Source organism: Lissotriton vulgaris, chromosome 3_1, assembly GCF_964263255.1.
Source record: "Lissotriton vulgaris chromosome 3_1, aLisVul1.2, whole genome shotgun sequence".
NCBI classification, from domain to species: Eukaryota; Metazoa; Chordata; class Amphibia; order Caudata; family Salamandridae; genus Lissotriton; species Lissotriton vulgaris.
Window position 1 is genome coordinate 425,612,394 of NC_141689.1, and position 19,247 is coordinate 425,631,640.

General features: G+C 49.4%; 1 protein-coding gene across 4 annotated transcripts in view; it reads left to right on the top strand.

Annotated features, from left to right (window-relative positions):
* DDX4 (DEAD-box helicase 4) overlaps positions 1 to 19,247 on the top strand; it is a 1,777,277-nt gene that overhangs the window by 1,391,044 nt on the left and 366,986 nt on the right. For all 4 annotated transcript variants that reach the window (XM_086960639.1, XM_086960640.1, XM_086960641.1 and 1 more), the window contains one exon: positions 17,614 to 17,759. In XM_086960639.1, coding sequence (XP_086816765.1) covers positions 17,614 to 17,759 — 146 coding nt within the window. The remainder of the gene's footprint in view (positions 1 to 17,613; positions 17,760 to 19,247) is intronic.

Sequence of the window (19,247 nt, forward strand, 5' to 3'; positions counted from 1 at the left end):
GCCAAGGGGGCCATCAAGCGCTTTCCTGGGCCAGAAGTAGGGCGTGGTTGTTACTCCCACTACTTTCTGGTTTCCAAGAAGGGCAAACGTGGCCTACGCCCTACCTTTGACCTGCAGAACGTCACCGGCTTCCTCCGGAAGGAGAAGTTCAAGATGCTGATTTTGGCTCAGGTCTTAGCTGCCCTAGACCCAGAAGACTGGATGGTAGCGTTGGACTTGCAGGACGCGTATTTCCACATCCCCGTCCTGCCGGCCCACCGGCGTTACCTGCGGTTCACGTTAGGCCGCGAGCACTTCCAGTTTACCGTGCTCCCCTTTGGCCTTTCCCAGCGCCCCTCGGGTGTTCACGAAAGTGATGGTTGAGGTCGCAGCTCATCTGCGCAGATTAGGGTTGTCAGTCTTCCCCTATCTAGACGACGGGTTGTTGAAGGCGGGCTCGCCCCAGGCGGTCGTCACCCACCTTCAGACTACGGACAACGACCTCCTGCCCTTGCTGGGGTTCTCCATCAACGTGCCGAAGTCGCACCTGTGTCCCTCTAAGAAGCTCCCCTTCATCGGAGCGGTTCTGGATTCGATGCAGTTTCGGGTCTATCCTCCCGAGCAGCAAGCCCGGGATATTCAGGCTGTGATTCCGATCTTTCAGCCCCTATCCCGGGTTTCAGTCAGGATGACCCTCCGGCTAGAGGGCCTGATGGCCTTCTGCATCCTGCTAGTGCAACATGCCAGATGGCATATGCGGGCTCTGCAGTGGGCACAGCATCAGGGGAACCTGTCCGAGTACGTCCAGATCTCGGAGGGGGCTGCACTACAATTGCAGTGGTGGCTCACAAATCAGCATTGGGTCAAAGGTAGATCCCTCTTCCTTCCCCAACCGCAGCACACAGTGATGACGGGTGCGTCCCTCTAGGGATGGGGCGGCCACATGGGAGAGGCACAGATCAGAGGCCTCTGGTCTCCGGCCAAGTACCGGCTCCAGTCAGCATTCTGGAGCTTCGGTCAATTCTTCTTGCACTGAAGGCATTCCTACCCTCTGTCAGGGGGAAGGCAGTGCAGGTGGTATTGCAACAAACAGGGCGCAATGTCATCAGTTCTGCGCGTTGAAATTGCCAAGGCAGCACTGGCTCAGCAACGCTTTTCGTCGTGAGTGGAGTTGCGGTCTGTTGTACGCCTTTCCGCCTATACCACTTCTGCCCAGAGTGCTGAAGAAGATTAGGCGCGACTGGGCCCGAGTCATCCTTGTTGCTCCGGACTGGGCTCTAAGAGTTTGGTATCCCGAGCTACTCAGTATGAGCCTGGATTCCCCAATTCAACTGCCTCTGCAGGAGGATCTTCTGTTGCAGCAGCAGGGGACGGTTCTCCACCCAAATCTGCCCAGCCTCCACCTACATGCATGGAGATTGAGCAGTGAAAGTTGATTCCATTTGACTTACCTCCCGAAGTCTGTGATGTCATTCTGGCAGCCAGGCGTCCCTCCACTAACTCTGTAAACGCCTGCAGGTGGAATCAATTTGTGGCATGGTGCACAGCCAAGACTGTGGATCCCCTTTCGGTCCCTCTTTCTGAGGTCCTTTTGTTCCTTCTTTCTCTGGCCTGGCAGGGCTCTGCTCTGGGCACTATCAAGGTCTACCTGTCGGCCATTTCAGCATTTCTGAGGCTTCAAGATCAGCCTTCTCTTTTCAAGTCCCCTGTTGTACAGAGATTCCTAAAAGGCATTACGCATATGTTCCCTCCTGTTCCTTTCATAATGCCTCTGTGGGACTTGAATCTTGTTTTGACTTCTCATGTGCGCTCCCTTTGAGCCGCTTCACAATTGTCCTTTACGTCTTTTGACTTTAAAAACTGCCTTCCTGGTGGCCATCACCTCTGCCAGGAGAGCGAGAGAGCTTCAGGCTCTTTCTTGTAAGCCTCCTTTAGTGTCGGTTCATCTGGACAAGGTTGTGCTTCGCACTCGTCCTTCCTTCTTGCCTAAGGTTGCCACTGCCTTCCACATCGGGCAGACTATCACCTTGCCCACTTTCTTTCCGCCTCCGCATCCTGCCAGAGAGGAAGAAAGGCTAAACTGTCTGAACCCAAAACGTACGCTCTCCTTTTACCTGAATCGCACACAAGCTTTCCTGGTTAATGACCAGCTCTTTGTTGGCCATGCAGGCGCCAAGAAAGGCTGGGCTGTTCACGAGAGGACTATCTCCTGCTCGGTCGTCTTGTGTATCAAGCCTGTTATTCTATAGCTAAAAAGGAACCTCCGGCGGGGCTGCGTGCCCATTTTATCAGGGCAACAGCAGCCCCGTCGGCATTGGGACATGGTGTCCCCCTGCAAGACACCTGTCAGGCTGCCACGTGGCTTCACTGCACCCTTTTACAAAGCATTATTGCCTTCACAGTCCGGTCTGAAGAGACGGCATCTTTGGCCGTTCTGTTCTCCGTGACTTTCTGGTGTAATCTTATTTGCAGACCCACCACTGGGGTTGTTATTGCTAAGATATCTTTTCTAAGGTAAGGAATCTATCACTAACGTGTCTCTTTCAGATGCACAAGTTACTACTTGTGTAATGATATATCTGTAAGAGACATTAGTTAGTAATAGATTCCATACCGCCCCACCCATCCTCCCCGTTCTGTGAACTGATTTCTAGGATTACGGTCATCCTTTCGGGCCCTAGTATCTGATAGAGACTACTAGCCGCAGATTCCTTCACATAGAATTATCCCCAGGTGTGAGACTGGATCAGGAAAACTTTTTGCCACAGCAGACCGCGCCGGGGGCGGGGACTACATCACACAACTCTGCCCAGGTGTTGTCCGTGCACTGACGTCAGCGAGGTCACATAAGACCCGCCCCAGCTCGCCTACGTCAGTTTTTTTCCTTTCCATGTGCAACGCGGATCCGGTCCTTGCTACAGGCCTGTTTTGTGCCCTTTTTTCTCCATTGCTTTTGGTGAACAGTGTGCGAATTCCTTGGGGCTTCAAAACTTGTACGTTTTGTGGGCGTCTTATGTCGACGATGGACCCGCACCTCATTTGTATGTGGTGTTAGGGGGAATATCATGGCACCACTGACTACGAGGCCTGTCAACAGTTGAAGTGGGGGGAGCGCCGCATGATACTTCACTCGGCACGTCTCTCCAGGTCGACGTCCTCCCCCCGGTCTGCTTTGGCGGACGGCTTCAGGTTCGGCAGTGGTCGTCGCCCTCGCCCTTCTCCGATGTCTCATGAGCTTCGCTCCCCGGTGAGTAAGTGTCGCAGTTTGTCCCGGGGGCCTGGTTTCCGGCCTGCTGGGGAGGTAGACTCTCCGCGGGTGATGCGGCCCTGCGTGTCATCCTATACACAATTTCCCGCTATGTTAATTTATATTTATATTGCGCACAGCTACCCAAAAAGGGTTTCCCAGCGCAAGCCTGAAGGAGCCATGAAATATGAGAAAAGAAATCAAAGTGAGATGATTATTGATTAAACAACCACGTTTTTAGTTGTTTGCGAAAATTTAAACAGTGTTTCTTTGCGAATCAGAGAGGGGAGAGAGTCCCACAGGAGTGGACCAAGGTAAGAAAAGGAACGACCACCCATTATTGCAAGTTTGATCCTCGGGATCACAAATTTTTCTTGAATAGAAGAGTGTAACAGACGGGAAGGCTGATAGGGTCGTACCAGTTTTTGTAGGTATTTCAGCGCAATGCCAGTCTTAATCTTGAACATAAAGCTCAGAGCTTTAAATTTCGTCCGATTTTCCACTCTGAGCCAATGCAAATCTCTCAGGGCATAAGAGGTAGAAGATGTTCTTGGGATTCTGCAAAGCAGTCCCGCTGCAGAGTTCTGTACCACCTGAAGCTTACGTAGCACATCCCTATTAGCGCCCAAAATAAGAATGTGCCCATAGTCCAGTCGAGATATTACAAGTGCCTGGACTACAGTCTTTTGGGTAACCATAGGGAGCATCCAGATGATTTTCTTTAGCCATTTTAAAATGGTAAAGCAGGTGGCTGCAGTTTTTACTGCATGTTGTTTCATAGTCAATTTATTGTCCATAATGAATATCAAATTGCGGACCTGAGTGGAGGCCATGGGTAAAGGCCCCATTACATTAGGCCAAAGTTGGGGACCCCAAAGATCTGTGTTTTTCCCAAAAATAAGGACTTCCGTTTTTTCCCCTTTGAGCTTGAGCAGATTAGATTGCATCCAAGATGCAATATTACTCAAGCACAATTAAAGGGTTGAAGGTCCAGGTATTTCTTCCGCCGATAGGGAAAAAATTATCTTGGAGTCATCGGCATGAGAAAAAAGCACCCACCCCGGTCTTCTGCGATTTGCTGCCAAAGGTTGTACATGTATGTTAAACAGAAAAGGACTTAAAATTGATCCTTGCGTTACCCCAAACACTGAGGAGTAGACCTTTGAGGAAGCCCTGGATGAAAACACTCGAAATGTCTGTATAGATAAAAAAAGAGGACAGCCAGCCAAGTGCAGATCCTGAAATGCCCAGAGATTGTAAGGATTCAATTAATACAGTATGAGAAACGGTATCAAATGCTGCACTTAGGTCTAAAAATATAAGGCCCACTGTGTTACCTACATCCAAACGGATTCCTAACGTTTCGGTAACGCCAAGAAGGCTTGTCTCTGTTGAGAAACCCTATCTGAAGCCGGACTGAGAAGGATGTAAAAAATTAGAAGATTCAATAAGCGTGGGCAGTTGTGAGTTTATATTCTTTTCCAAAATTTTTGAAAACACAAGAAGCAAAGAAATGGGCCTAAAGTTAGATGGCTGGGTGGGGTCAGCATTTGCATTTTTCATTAGTGGGAGGACCATAGAATGTTTCCAATCGGGCGGCACCATGGCCTCTTGAAGCGAGGCATTAAGTAAGTCCATAACAATTCTCAAAGATAGCTGTTCGAATCGCACGAATCGCAGTAGTAGAGAGGCCGGGAGAAGATCACAGGGAGAGCCTGATTTAATGCTGGCTAAAAAATGTTTTAAACAGTTAATGTTAACACCATCGCTGCTGATGATATCCTTCTCCTGTGCTGGGCCATAATAAAAACGGGTGTGGTCATGATGAGCTCAGCTCGTCATGAGCACCTGAGAGGTATATGTCATGACGAGCTGAGCTCGTCATGAGCACCGAAGGGGTTAAGAGGTGCACACTTCTCTAGATTTATAAGAGGTTCGGCAACAGTGGGCTAAGAGGAGGAAGTGGACTGAGTAGGTGCCTTTGAACTAGTTCTATCTAGTGTCAAATATATTTGCTCCACTTTATTTATGAAAAAATTAGTGTTCCATTGTAATTCATCCAAAACAGGAGAGCTAGGCTGCGTGTCAGACCATAGAAAACAAAGTGCGAGAGCAATTCTGAGCCCTCGAAATAGTAGAGGAAACATGCTCTGCTCGGGCTAGTTTGCATAAAACTTGATATTTTTTTAGAGCAGTTTTATATGCGAGTTTAGATTCGGGGGAGTAATTCTTCCTTAAACATCTTTCCATGACCTTGCATCTACTTTTTTCAATTTTTAATTGCTCTGTATACCAAGGAGCAGGGGGAAGACTATTATTCAATTTTTTCACAGAGAGTGGAAGACAGTCATTTGTTGCCAATTATAAATAATTTCCAAAGATGATGGCGATTTAAAATCAATGTTAGGGGCATTATTGGAAAGAATTTGATTAAAAGTTTTTCTGTCCAACTTACTCTAGTTTCTGGACTGAAGTTGTGTACCCGGTATCGGTGAAGCCAGGTTCAATGGGGCTGTATATTGGAACTTAACAGCGAAGTGATCTATCCAGCATAAGGGGAGGGCAGGCAGGCAATTAATATGAGATAGATTAGAAAAGATGGGATCCAAAAAGTGGTCAGCAGTATGCGTTGGGCCACTATTACAAAGTATTAAATTAATTGCAGACAAGTCTTCAACCAAAGCACTACTTGTAGTACATTCATAATTATCAAAATGAAGATTTAAATCACCAAAGACTGTAAAGTTAGCCATTTTGAGTAAATGTGGAGCAATCAAATTTGGGAGTGAAGACGCCCAAAGACCAACCGGCCCAGGGGGTCGATCGATTAATACCCCAGACAGAGTGAACTGGGCAGTCAAAGTAAGTTTAAAAAGCGCAGCCTCGCAATCAACAAGAGACAAATCCTCAAATTCACAAGAATATATATATTTTTTTTAATAAATGCAATCCCTCCTCCTTTCCTAGAAATTCTATCTTTCCTGACTGGCATAGTTGTCAGGTAAAGCAGTGGCCACATCAGGCCCTGAGCTAGTGTGTAACCATGTTTCTGTTAGGAAAAGTGCATCAGGTTTTTCGTCGTTCAATAAATTAACCCCTTCGACACTCATGACGAGCTGGGCTCGTCATGGTGTAGCCTCCTCGTACACTGATGACGAGCCCAGCTCGTCATGAAATAAAGTAAAACAGCAATTCCCAGCACAGGAGGGGAAAACGCCTAGCAGCCATGGAGTTAAAAAATATCCTCCTTATGTTTTGGGTGGTAACGGCAATTAATATTCCCAAAATTATACGTTTTGTTTGCAGAAAGACCGTAATTTTGTTGAGGAAGAGTTCCATCTATAATGGGACTGTTAAATGAGTTAGGGAAATAAGTGCAAAAGCTATAATTACAGCAAGAACAAGAGGCACTATCCTCTAAGGGACAGAGTAGGTTACCATCAGTACAGGTCTTACCTTGTAAGCTCAGCAATTGATCAAAGGAGTATTTAGTTAAATGTGTTTGGGGTGCTGTTGTTTGAGCATAATTCATGGCCCCTGGTCCCGAACTGGCGCAGACGGGCTTGTCTTGGCGCTCCCGCTGCACGTGTCCGGCCCATGGCCTTTAAGTAAAGACAGAGGTCGGGTGGCGTGCAACGAGTGAAACGCTGACCTCAATCAGCGTGTGGGAAGCCCAAAATGTCCGCTAGGGACCAATCGAGTACCGATAAGTTGTGTTTTAGAGGAGTTTAACACATTACACATGCACAAGCATACAGCAAAAATAGCAGCAAAGGGATTCACACAATGTCAGCGATAGTTTTAAAAATTTGCCCCAAACATTTATTTTTAAAATTCCCTCCAGGCAGTTATGAATGAATGAATGAATGAATGACATTATTTGTAGAGCGCACGATGGCCAAAACGGCTTCCTGGCGCTGGGAGCTCTAAAGAACCGAACAGACAGGGCCAGGAGGTTTAGCAGGGGTAGGCCAGGGCAAACAGAAAAGTTTTCAGCGCTTTACGGAAGTGTGAAAAGATAGGGATCGAACGCATAGAAAGAGGAAGGGAGTTCCAGAACCGGGGAGCAAGAACAGAAAAACGGGTTCCACCAGTGCGAGATTTGTGAAAGCGGGGAACAGAGAGGAGGGCAGAAGATGAACGGAGAGTGCGGGCAGGGGTGTGAAGGGAAATCAAAGAATTGATGAAAGCCGGTGCAGAGTGATCAAGGGCCCGATAAACAAGGCACCCTAGTTTAAACAGAGATCTCTGCAAAATGGGCAACCAGTGAAGGGATTTGAGGACGGGAGTGATATGATGGGTTTTGGGCAACTGGAAGATAAGACGGGCGGCCTGATTCTGGATAGCTTGTAAGCGGCGGGTTTCATAGGCAGGAATGACAGCGAACAAGCTATTGCCATAATCAAGGCGGGAAGTGATAAGGGCAGAAATAATGATTTTAAGGGAGTCAAGAGAAAAGAAACGAGAAATTTTCCGGATCATTCGAAGGGAAAGAAAACAGGAGGACACCACGGCACTGACCTGGCCATGCATGGACAGGTCCTGTCTGACCTTGATGCCCAAAGTTTTAACAGAAGGAACGGGGGTGGGAGGGGGGCCAAGAATGGGAGGCCAGAAAGCAGGGGACCAGGGGCTGGATGAGCCGCCAATCAGGACAAGCTCAGTCTTATCTGGGTTGAGCTTGAGGTGGTTGGCGCTCATCCACCCAGAAATAAAGACCATGGTGGAGTGAAAAAAGGATAGAGAGTGAGAAGAAGAGGAAAGATCAAAGACGAGCTGGAGGTCGTCAGCGTAGTTATACACAGAGACCCCCAGCTCAAGGAGGGAATTTTATAAGAGGGTGAATATAGAGGTTGAAAAGAAGGGGAGAGAGAGAGGAACCTTGGGGGACCCCACAGGGCACCGGGAGGGGGGAAGCAGAAAAGCCGGGAAGGTGAACGGCTTGAGAACGATCTGTCAAGAAGGAGGAGATCCAGGAGAGGGCAGAACCTCGTATGCCCGCTGCGCTGACACGGTCCAAAAGAATGTTATGGTCGACCGTGTCAAACGCAGCGGACAAGTCGAGGAGGATCAAAGCTTGGGGGCGAGTTGACGTCGGCCTTGGCCTTAAGCTCGTCAAGGACGGCTAACACCACGGTTTCGGTCGAATGACCCGAACGGAAACCAGCTTGGTGAGAAGCCAGGAGCTGGTTCCGTTCAACATAAACAGAGAGACAGGAAGTAACGTAAGATTCAAGAATTTTAGCAAGATAAGGGAGAAGAGAGATAGGTCTAAAGTTAGAGGGAAGAGAAGAATCGAGACCAGGTTTTTTAAGAATGGGAGAAACAATAGCAGATTTAAATGAAGAAGGGACCAATCCAGTGGAGAGAGAGGCATTAAGAAAGGAGAGAGGGGTATCAGGACAGGAAGAAAAAAGGGTTTTAAGAATACGGGCAGGGGCAGAGTCAGTGGGGGAGCCAGACTTGATTTTGGTGAGCAGAGCTAGAAAAGAGTCCGAGGGGGGGAAAAGAAGAGAAGGAGGATTTAGGCGCAGAGGGAACAGAGTGAGGAGGAGTAAAAGGAGTGACCAAGATGTTAGATTTAATTTTAGCAATCTTCTCGATAAAGAAGTTGTTAAGAGAAGAGCAGAGGGCCTGGGAGGGAGTGAAGTGAGGGCAAGCACGATCAGAGGTGGCCAAGTTGTTTACCAGAAAGAAAATTTCTTTAGCTTTGTTGGCCGAGAGCGCCACTTGTTCGGAGAAGTACTTGGTCTTAGTGGCCAAGATGGCCTGCTTGTACTCTTTAAGAAGAATTTTGTATTTGGCCTTTTGTATTTAAACTTTTAAAAAGATTCCCTTCAGTAGTAGCAGTATAGCGTTAATATTTCAAATTCACCTTACAAATTCACCTTACAATTGGGGCGTTGAGAGTCCAAATGGAGACCTACGCGGCGGCTTTGCAGGCCTCACTGGCGTCTTCCCCTCTTGGGGCGTCAGCGGATCCCTCAGCTTGCGCAGGGCCCTCCGCTGCGCCCCCGGTGGCACCGGCACTGACTCGTTCAGATCCAGGCTTGAAGGGTGTGGTGCTGTTGGGGTGTGGCTCCTCTAGGGCATCTCCTTCAGGCCACGGCGTCTCTGCCTCGTCGCAAACTCCTGCGTGAGTCCCTGTGGTGTCGCGGGAGGTCGCCGGTGCTTGGGTCGCATCCCGACCCCCTCTTGGTCCTTTGACAAGATGGTCCTGTCTAAGGCCGAGGTGACACCGCTACGGCACCAGCAGCAGCTGGACCGTGCGGGGCCGCAGGGGTCGGTGAACCATTTTCGTCCTGCTCCGGGTCAAGGCTGGGTGAGGACCCCTCGCCGAGCCCCTCTCGTTCCTCCCCACAGATGGCTGCCTTGACAGGGGGGTGGGGGGTCGAGTCAGAGGTGGAATATTCCCTGGCACCGCCTCATGGGTTGCCGAGCGATCTACGCCTCATTCTGCGGAGGTCTTCGTGTCACTCCCCAGGCCCGTCTCGTTCCCCCATGCGGGTGGCCACTTCGGTAGAGGTGACTTGGAGGACCCTTGTCCGGCGACGCCTGATGATGCCGACAGCTTGCCTCAGGCAGCAGACTCTATGGCTCCTCAAAGGGGTCGTACCGCGTATTCATCTTTGAGTACTCCTTCACCGGAGGCAGGCTGTATATTGGTGTCCTCCTCTCCAGAGACTGGTCGCCGTGTGGTGTTTTTTCCCAGCTCTTCATGAAGCAGAGGTGTTCGCCGGAAGAGCGGCAGGTCCTAATTCTTCGGCACCTTCTGACTTCCAGGTCTGGCCCTTGCCCGTCCTGCTTGGCCTCTGGGTTGGCCCCCTTAGTTTGCAGCCGCCGCCCACGGAGGAGCTGCTTTCCTTGTCGCAGGGCCCTACGGAAGCAGGTGCGGCCTTCGCTCACGCGGTGTCCACGGCTGAGGGCATCCTGTGTATGGGTGACCCGGTGGCTCGCTTTCCAGCTGACCATCTATTGGACGCCCTCCACCAGGGCTCTGGTGGGAGGGACATCTTACTTCCCTTTGAAGGTTCGCTCCTTTCTTCCTTGACGGGGTTTGGAGCGTCCTGCCTCAGGGGACTCAACATCTTCTGCACCAGTATCTCCCGGCGCCGTGTGACTTTCCGTCCACCCCTCTGCCTCCAGTCCTCTTTTGCAGACTGCTTTTCCCTCCCTGCTGCCGCTGTTGACTCTGCCATCCTGAGAGGCCCGCTGGCTGGACTCTTGGGGGCGCAACATGTGTAGGAGAGTAGGGTCTGCAATCCTATGGTCACCCCAGATTTTTGCTGTTTGCTTCACTGGTTTACGACTTTACCTGGCTGTTGGCCTGCTAATCAGACCCACAGCCTAGCTGTTCTCTCTCTAAATTGACATCCATGTACTTTAGGTGCATTTACCAATTGGTATTGGGTCACTCTTGTAAGTCCTTTTACAGTGTACCATAGGTACCCAGGGCATAAGTGCACCCAAGGCCTACCAGGGGCTGCAGCATGTATTGTGCCACCCCTGGCTGGCCATCTAAACAGACACAACTGGCTGGTAACACAGCTGGGGAAAGGTGGTGTAATCACCCTTTGCTTTAGATATAGTATACCTATATCTAACCCTAAAATGGACACATATACTCCTATAAGTCACTCCTATGGCAGGCCTTATCAATCCTGAAGGCAGAGTGTTTGGAATTATGTGAGATGGTGCTCTAGCATGAGCTGAGCCTGTCTGCAGCTTTGGGAACCATGTCCTTTAGCTGTTTCCATGATAACGCTATACCATATACTCTTAAGTGCATTATAATCCTACCCCCTAGTCAGTTCTGGTGACGGGGGTAGCATTCCACCCTTTTAGAGGGACACGACATGTATGTAACTGAGAACCCCGGTTAAAGTTAAACAGAGCCTCAGCATCACAAAATGGATGCTGCCACCACGGACACGAGTCTGACCTCCTGCTGCTGGGAGTCTTCCAGCGAGGGAGGCCTGAACAAAGGGTTTCCTGCCTTGGGAGGTGCTAGCACCACCCCAGACAGGATTTTGTGTATTGAGGTAGGATAGGCTGAAAGGAATGAGACATGCCTGGGGCACACAAGGTGTCCCTGTGCATACCCCGGTTCAAACCAGTTGCTGGGGCACTCCAGCCCCAGCTCTGGCGCGAAACCGGACAAAGGATAGGGGGTGTAATCACCCCCCTTCCTGGTCCCACCCATAGGAGGGACGTAGTTACAGTAATGCCCCCTTTAGGAGAATAAAGGTAGGAGATGGTCCCATTCCAAATTAGATTAATCCTGATTTGAAACTACAAAGAAGAAACTCTGGACTTCGACGTTCTGCTCCACAGAAGACTGGAGAAATCTCCCTTGTGGCCAAGGACTGCCCACCCTGTACAAGCAGGCACCATCTGCGTCCAGTGGCTTCCCTTTGTCGTCTTCCCTGGAGGATCCAGACTTCAGAGCCCGACGAGACCCGGATTCCCAGACCTCTCCGACCTCTACCTACATCAGCAGCACAGCTGAGATCCGTGGGTGCGACAAGACACGTGGGACCGGCCATCTTGAAAGAAGCAGCACTTCGCTCCAGCACGACTTCTGAGGTAACCTCGTCCAAGTGCTTTGGGGATTGAGAAGCCCCGACCCCGAGCAGCTCCTGCACCGAAGACCAGCCCTCCAGCATCCACGAGATCTGCGTGGGGCCCTTCTGCCTGTTTGCTGCTCGGCGCGTTGTCTGGTCACTTGCCGGCTGGCTAGTGACCTCCTAGACGACGAACCTTGAAATCTTCACTGCTGGTCTGGTTGCTCCAGACTGGCCCTTGCTTCCCTGCGAAGGAGAAGCACCCCGGACCCTCCTGGTCCACTCCAGACGCAGTCTCCACTCACCGCGTGGGTTGCCTTTGCCAAGGCCTGTTGAGTCCGGATCCGACACCGCCGACAGCGAGAGCCTGCGTGGGACAGCTCGTGCCTCCATCCTCGTCGTCGAAGACACCACCTGGTCCACGTGGCTGCAGAGACAAGCGTCCATCCTCACCTGATCGCGACAACGACATCTGGTTCCACTCCAGTCACTGGCTAGTGACTCGGAACAGTGTCCCCTCTGCTTTCAGGTTCTTCTCTTCACTGATCCACCCTTGGATCACACCGGACATCTTCCTCCTGATCGCCTGCAGCATCTTTTCTTCCAGGCTCCATAGACTTCAACGCCGAAACCCGACACGACTTGGCACCTATGCACCCGCAGCTTGTTGAGGAGGTAACACGAGCATTTCGGTGCTCAAGGGTAGCTTGACTCTCCTAGTGTCCAGTTCCACAGTCGTTTTATCTCTACCTAGTCAGGATTGTCCGTACTCACCTTTTTCTTGAACTGTACTGTCCATAGACACTGTTACTCATCTCGCGTGTGAGTTCACACTCTGCACACGCGTCCCGTGGGCCTCCTATTACTTACCTAGAGTTAGTGTAGCGTGGTCCCAGCGAGCCTACAGCCTCTGGACAGCTACATTCCTTTTATCGACTCTCACATTCCACTTACTTAGTATATGGTTTGTCGTGCCCCTAGGGCACCTTTGTAATTTGTGCATCTTAAATGTATTTTTCCTAAGAGATTGTCATGTGCTTAGCCCTCTGACCTCATAAAGAGTTCAGAGGTGTATGTTAGTTAATAAATATCTTGTTTATTTTCATAACAACCTGTGTAGTGTCCTTTCACTTGGTATTCAAGGGGTTATATGTGGTAATACAGCTGGCTTCACATGCCAAAAGAGTTTAGCCTAAGACTGCTTTGTCCATGCTACCATTAGGATAGCTGGTCTATAAGGTTGACTTACAACCAATCACCATAAGGGTTGTTTGGACTGATACAAGGTGATCACTAGAACTAGTGAGCATCATATATCAGGCCAACTTCTCACAGTGGTCACTTCATTTTACATGGGGCAATTGGGTCTTGATACCTGTCAGACTGCAACGTGGGCCTCATTGCACACATTTACCAAACATTACTGTCTAAAAGTCAAGTCCGTAGAGATGGGCATTTTGCCCATTGGGTCCTGCAGGACTTCCTTGCCTGAAATTGGTCCACAGGCTCACCTCTGGGGAGCTATTGCATTGGTCCGGTTTGTGGAGAAGTGTGGCTCAGGGGTTAGAGGCGGCAGACCCGGAAGCTGAGATCGGTCTTGGACCAGGGTTCAATTCCCCGCCTCGGCGGGTCTTGGGCTCAAAAATTCCACGGACTCGATAATTCTCGTTCCGGTGCCTACTCGACTCACGGGTTCACACTCTGCGACTCTGGGCAATAGCTTGCTTAATCTCCACTACGGCCCCTCGCGGCGGGATGCCTGGCTTTTACCTTGTGGAGACCCTGCTGGGGTTATCTCACAGGGGAATACCAGAACGGGTTCCCAAGGCAAGCGCCCTGATGCCTTCGGGTGATACGTGCGCTATATAAATCGCAATACATTTACATTTGGTATCAATTCTAAGGGAAGGAATCTACGGGTTAAAGTCTCCATCAGATGAACAAGTTACTTACCTTTGATGAGGTTTCATCTTGTAGAGACTCTTTTCTAGCTGCCGATTCCTTACCAACCCACTCATCCTTCCGGCTTTGCGAACAGGATTCTAGGCACAGGGTGTTTCCCCCTTAAGAGGCCCAAATTTCCCACACCAGTGGTTGGTGTACTTCGTGGTTATGCATTCTGGCATGGAAAGTCGCGAACAAAGTCTCTGGATCCAGTCTGACGGCTGGGTATAATTCTTAGGTAAGTAATCTGCTGCTAGACAGAGTCTCTACCAAATAAGCCCCTACCGAATGTAAGTAGCTTGTTTGGCAAGGCTTCAGGAAAAACTGCTGAAGGGAATTACAACAAACTCGCCAACAAGTTAGTTTTTGTCCTCAGTGTGAGAAGTTGGCCCGATATGCAGCGTTCGCTATTCTAGCGACCGCTATGTATCGTTCCAAACGACCCTTATGGTGATTGGTTGTAAGTCAACCTATAGACCAGCTATCCTAGTAGCGTGGATACGAGCAGTCTCAGGCTAAAGACTCGAGAGGGCACGTTAAGCCAGCTGTTTACCACACATGTATCCCTTGAACACCCAGTGAAAGGACACCACACAAGTGTTATGAAAATAAACAAGATATTTATTAAGAATCACAACAGCCCTGTACTCTTTATGAGGACAGGGTACTAGGCACCAACCAAATCTCTTAGGAAAATACTACAAGTGCACAATTAAAACAAGTGTCCGAGGACACGGAAAGTTTAGTGGTCTCGGGCGGACCCGATAAGGCAAGTCGGAAGCGAGGGACTCGGGACCCTAGAGTAAGGAGGCTATGCAGGCACCGAAATGCCGAAGTTACCTAGCCACGAGGGCTGCGGCTGCACAAGTCTTACAGGCGTCGGGGGTCTTCGCTGACGAGCCAGGAGCCGGAAGAAAAGGAGTTGCTGGCCGGCGACCAGTGATGAATAGTTCGTAGAGATCCAAGCCTGGATCAGAGATCGTTGACACCTGAAAGCAGAGGGGACCAAGTTCGTACTACTAGCCAGTAGTCGGAGGGTACCAGGAGGGCACCGGTTGGCCGTCACCTCGACCAGGTGAGTGGGCGACGCTAGGCTCTGCAGTCTCACGGACCAGGAGGCGTTGTCGGCGACCGGAATGGAGGTGCGAGCTGTCCCACGAAGGATGATGCTGTCGGCGTCGCTGGGCCCAGGATTGGGGCAACAAGCTTTGGCAGCTTTCAGGGCCACGTGGTGGGCCTAAAGTGGCGTCTTGAGTGGACCAGGAGGGTCCGGGGTGCTTCTCTCAAAGATGGAAGCAAAGGCCAGTCTGGAGCAACCAGACCAGCAGCGTTGGTTGTCGGATGTCGTCACAGAAGGGCACAAGCCAGCGGCTAGTGACCGGACAACGTACAGAGCAGCGAGCTGAAGGGCCCCACGCAGATCGCAGAGATGCTGGGAGGCTGCGCTTCGGTGCTGGAGCGGCTCAGGGTCGGGGCTTCTCGGACCCCAGAGCACTCACCAGAGAATTACCTCGATGGTCGTGCTGGTTTAAGAAAGCGTGCAGGTTTTGATGATGGCCGGTCCCTCGAGGTCTCGTCGCACCCACAGATCACAGCTGAGCTGATGACGTGGGTAGAGGTCAGAGGTGCCAGGGAAGCCAGTTCTCGTCGAGCTGGGCCGTCGGATTCCTTGAGGAAGGACTTGCAGCAAACCGCAGAGTTCTTAGATGGTGCCTGCGGATGCAGGGTGACTACTCCTTAGTCACAAGGGAGAAATCTTGGGAAGAGTCTCGAAGGTCCTTTCGTAGAAAGTAGTTCTTGATTCAAAGATGATCTAATTTGGAAGGGTCCCCGCTCCGGCCTTTATCCTAAAGAAAGGGGTGGGTACATGACTAGGTCCTGCCCTAAGGGTGGGACCAGGAAGGGGGGTAGTTACACCCCTCTCCCCTGCCGGACTTTCCCCAGGCCAGGGCTGGCGCCCCTGGAACTGGTTCTGACTGGCAGATGCGTAGTGAGCACCGGGGTGCCACTCCGCAGTCACCTTCTCGCAAAAGCCCTACCTACCCAGAATACACAAACCCTGTCTGGGACGGTGCGAACACCGCCCTCGACAGGAAACCCTTTGTCCAAGCGCTCCTCGCTGGAAGGACTCCCAGCAGCAGGAGGTCAGACTCGTGTCTGTGGTGGCAGCATCCATTATGTGGAGCTGAGGCTTTCGTTAACTTTAACCGGGGTTCACAGTTACGTACATGTCGTGTCCCTCTAGAAGGGCGGAATGCTAACCTCGTCGCCAGAATTGGTGAGGGGGCAGTATCCCGATTCGTATGACACCTTACTCGACATGTCTTGATAACGCGATACCGAAGTTACCGATATGGTACGCGTTATCCTGGAACAGCCATTGGGTCTTGATTCCGCAAGCTGCAACCGGGCTCGGCTCGGGCCAGAACCTAGTTCACACGAGCCCACGCACTCTGCCTTCAGGATTGTCAAGGCCTGCCATAGGAGTGACTGATAGGAACTCGGGTGTCCATTGTACGGTTAGATATAGGCTACTATATCTAAAGCAAAGGGTGATTACACGACTTTGCCCCAGCTGTCATGCAGCCAGTTGTGTCAAATTTAGGAGGCCAGCCAGGGGTGGCATAATACATGCTGCAGCCCCTGGCGGCCCTGGGTACACCTATGCCCTGAGTTACAGGGCCTGATAAGGTGGCCCAGTACCAATTGGTAAATGCACCTAGGGTACATGTTGTAATTTAGAAAGAGAACAGCCAGGCTGTGGGTCTGATTGGCAGGCCCACAGCCAGAGAAAGTCGTAAACCAGTGAAACAAAAGCAAAAAATCTGGGTGATCATAGGATTGCAGACCCTACTCTCCTACACTCAGATTGTGCTTTGTTATATGGTGTAAATCCGTTCAGTAGTTTCTGAATCATTTATGGGTAAAATATGATTGTATATGTTGGCAGTTGGGCCAAAGCGCCAATTTTAAATTAGTGTTCTGATTGGCCCAGGGAGCTTTATTACCTTTGGGCCATCTTTCTACAGCACTGATTGGCTGCCAGCAACATTAGGAAAATGTTGCTCTACTTAGACTCCGCCACTCCACGCTGACGTCCGTTCTGACATAGCTTACCACACCAGAAGCGCAGAGCCATGCAAGACACTGACCACTGGTACACACTGGTCCCTGTAAGGGACTCCCTAGAAGTCACTTCGCAGAACGCAGAGGAAGGTAAATAACTTGTTCATTGTTTTGATATCTCCATGTGAGAGATATACCAATGTATTAGTGAGCGTGCATAATAAACACTGTGTGGTTCTTTTTTGTTTCACTTATACTACATCATTAATCCTGGTAAAAAAAAGCTGCTTAACACTCCTGGACTAAGCCTGAAGGATGCTCTCCACAGCTACCACTTAAAGAGCTTTCTATGGTTGTCTAGGACCCCTAACAACATCATAAGGGTTGTCTGGATTAGTGCAGGATGCTTCACTTAAATAAGTGTACACCATATACTAAGCCAAACTCCTACACTCACTGTTTCAGCAACATTGTTGCCTCATTGTTTCATTAAGTAATCAGAATAACAAGTTTGTCAAGTAGGAAAAACAGTCTGAACCAGCCAGACTTTCAGGTTGTAAGATGGAATACGGATTAGAAAAGGTGTCCTTTGACATTTCCTCTTTTCTGGTAAGTACAGTCCAATGTCTAATATAAATGTTTATTGTTTAAAATGTGTTATCATTTGTCTTGTATTTTAGAACTACTTCATGTGCACTTTTTGTTTTAAACTGGATGTGATCCGGTTTTGGTTTTCTTGACCGATTGTCTTTGTGAATTACTTTTAAACATTTCACTGAGATAATATACTCCTGCTTTTATTTTTCTTCTCAGCTTGGCTAAAGAATTCTTAAAGTCTGATTATTTATTTGTTGTTGTTGGACAAGTTGGTGGAGCCTGTAGTGATGTTGAGCAAATAATAATTCCAGTTGGCCAACATGGGAAAAAGGATAAATTGGTTGAAATTCTACAAGGCTTGGGTAACTTTACATGCACAAATTACTCTTGTGATGTACTTGGATCTATATTAACGTGTCATCTTAAAGTCTTTAATTTCATGTTTAATACGATATACAGTGATCACATGGAGCTTTTAAATTGTTTTGTTGACTTGCATATGTACAATTTGTTTCTTCCTGATTGTTGATATTGTCTTTTGCTTCTCAATTTTATAGGATCACGTTGCCTTCTGGCATCTCCTGCTAATAAAACAAAAAATCTAGCTACTAAGAAAATGTTTTCAGTTTGCATTTTGGGCTAAGGGTAGGAACACATAGCTGAACTCCACATTTCACTCCTGGGAAAAAGTGTCAATACCCACACTCCTTTATTAGGTCTTTAACTGGAGAGGCTGGTAATCTAGTCATGAAGCAAACATATGTATTGTCCAGTGTCCCCACTTTTCCATTCGTGTCCTGAAGACTTCTGATCCAAGTTCTTTTGACTCTGTAGGTACTCCATCCCTGCATGTGATTTTCCAGGCAAGAATGCCAATAATGTTGGCCCGCTCAGTTAAGCGCCTTCGACCATGTTTATTCCAGGTTATTTATGTGCTGAACTGGCAAGATGTTCTTCAGCAGGACACAGCATCTCACTCTCTCCTTGATCCAACATTTCATCGCAAATTATCTGGCTTGAAGCTCCAGGCGGTTGATACCTATAGGAAGTTTCTCTTCTGACCACCTTCCTCTCCACAGATTTCCCTAGCTGGTTCCCGAGCCCAGCCTGCTGTCTACATACTCTGTTAGAAGCTTTGGGTTTGATCTGAAGACGCTCTTCCATTCCGTACCGCCATATGATCCACTCACTCCTGGACTTACTCCTTAGTAATGTTTATCTGACACAGATTTCTTACCTTAGAATTATCCCCAGGCATCAAACTGAATCCGTAATTTGTTTGCTAGCAGTACCGCTGCATGCCGGTAGGTGGCATTGTTCGACTTAACATGGTGTCGCCGGATTCATCCATGCTGCAAGTTAAGTATGCAGTGCTTATATAAGCGCCACCCCAGCGTGCAAACGTCAGATTTTTTTCTTTCCCCACTAGTCTGTGCAGATCTGAAGAGAGCCACCCCATTAGTCACATTTTGACTGAGCTTTGTTAAAGCTTTTTTGAGAAAATCTTCACCTGGTGTGCCAGGGATGTCTACTAGATAGACAGACTTCAAGACCTTCCATGCCTGTTACCAACAGATGTCGGTGACCAGCCTGCACCTTGTTTGCCTCTGGTGCCTGGAGTACGACCATGATGGTAAGACCTGCGGTAGCTGTCGTGCCATGATCTGCAAGGCTTTGAGGGAGCGCTCCCTCAAGCTCCTTGCTACTTGACATGCAATGCCATGACAGTCTTGATCCCGGTCGAGAGGAAGGGATCGGTCACAGAACCCAAGATCTTAGTCGCACTTAAAGTCGTCCGGGCATTTATGTAAGTCCCACAAGAAAAAGAACAAGACGTCAAAGAAGTCTTT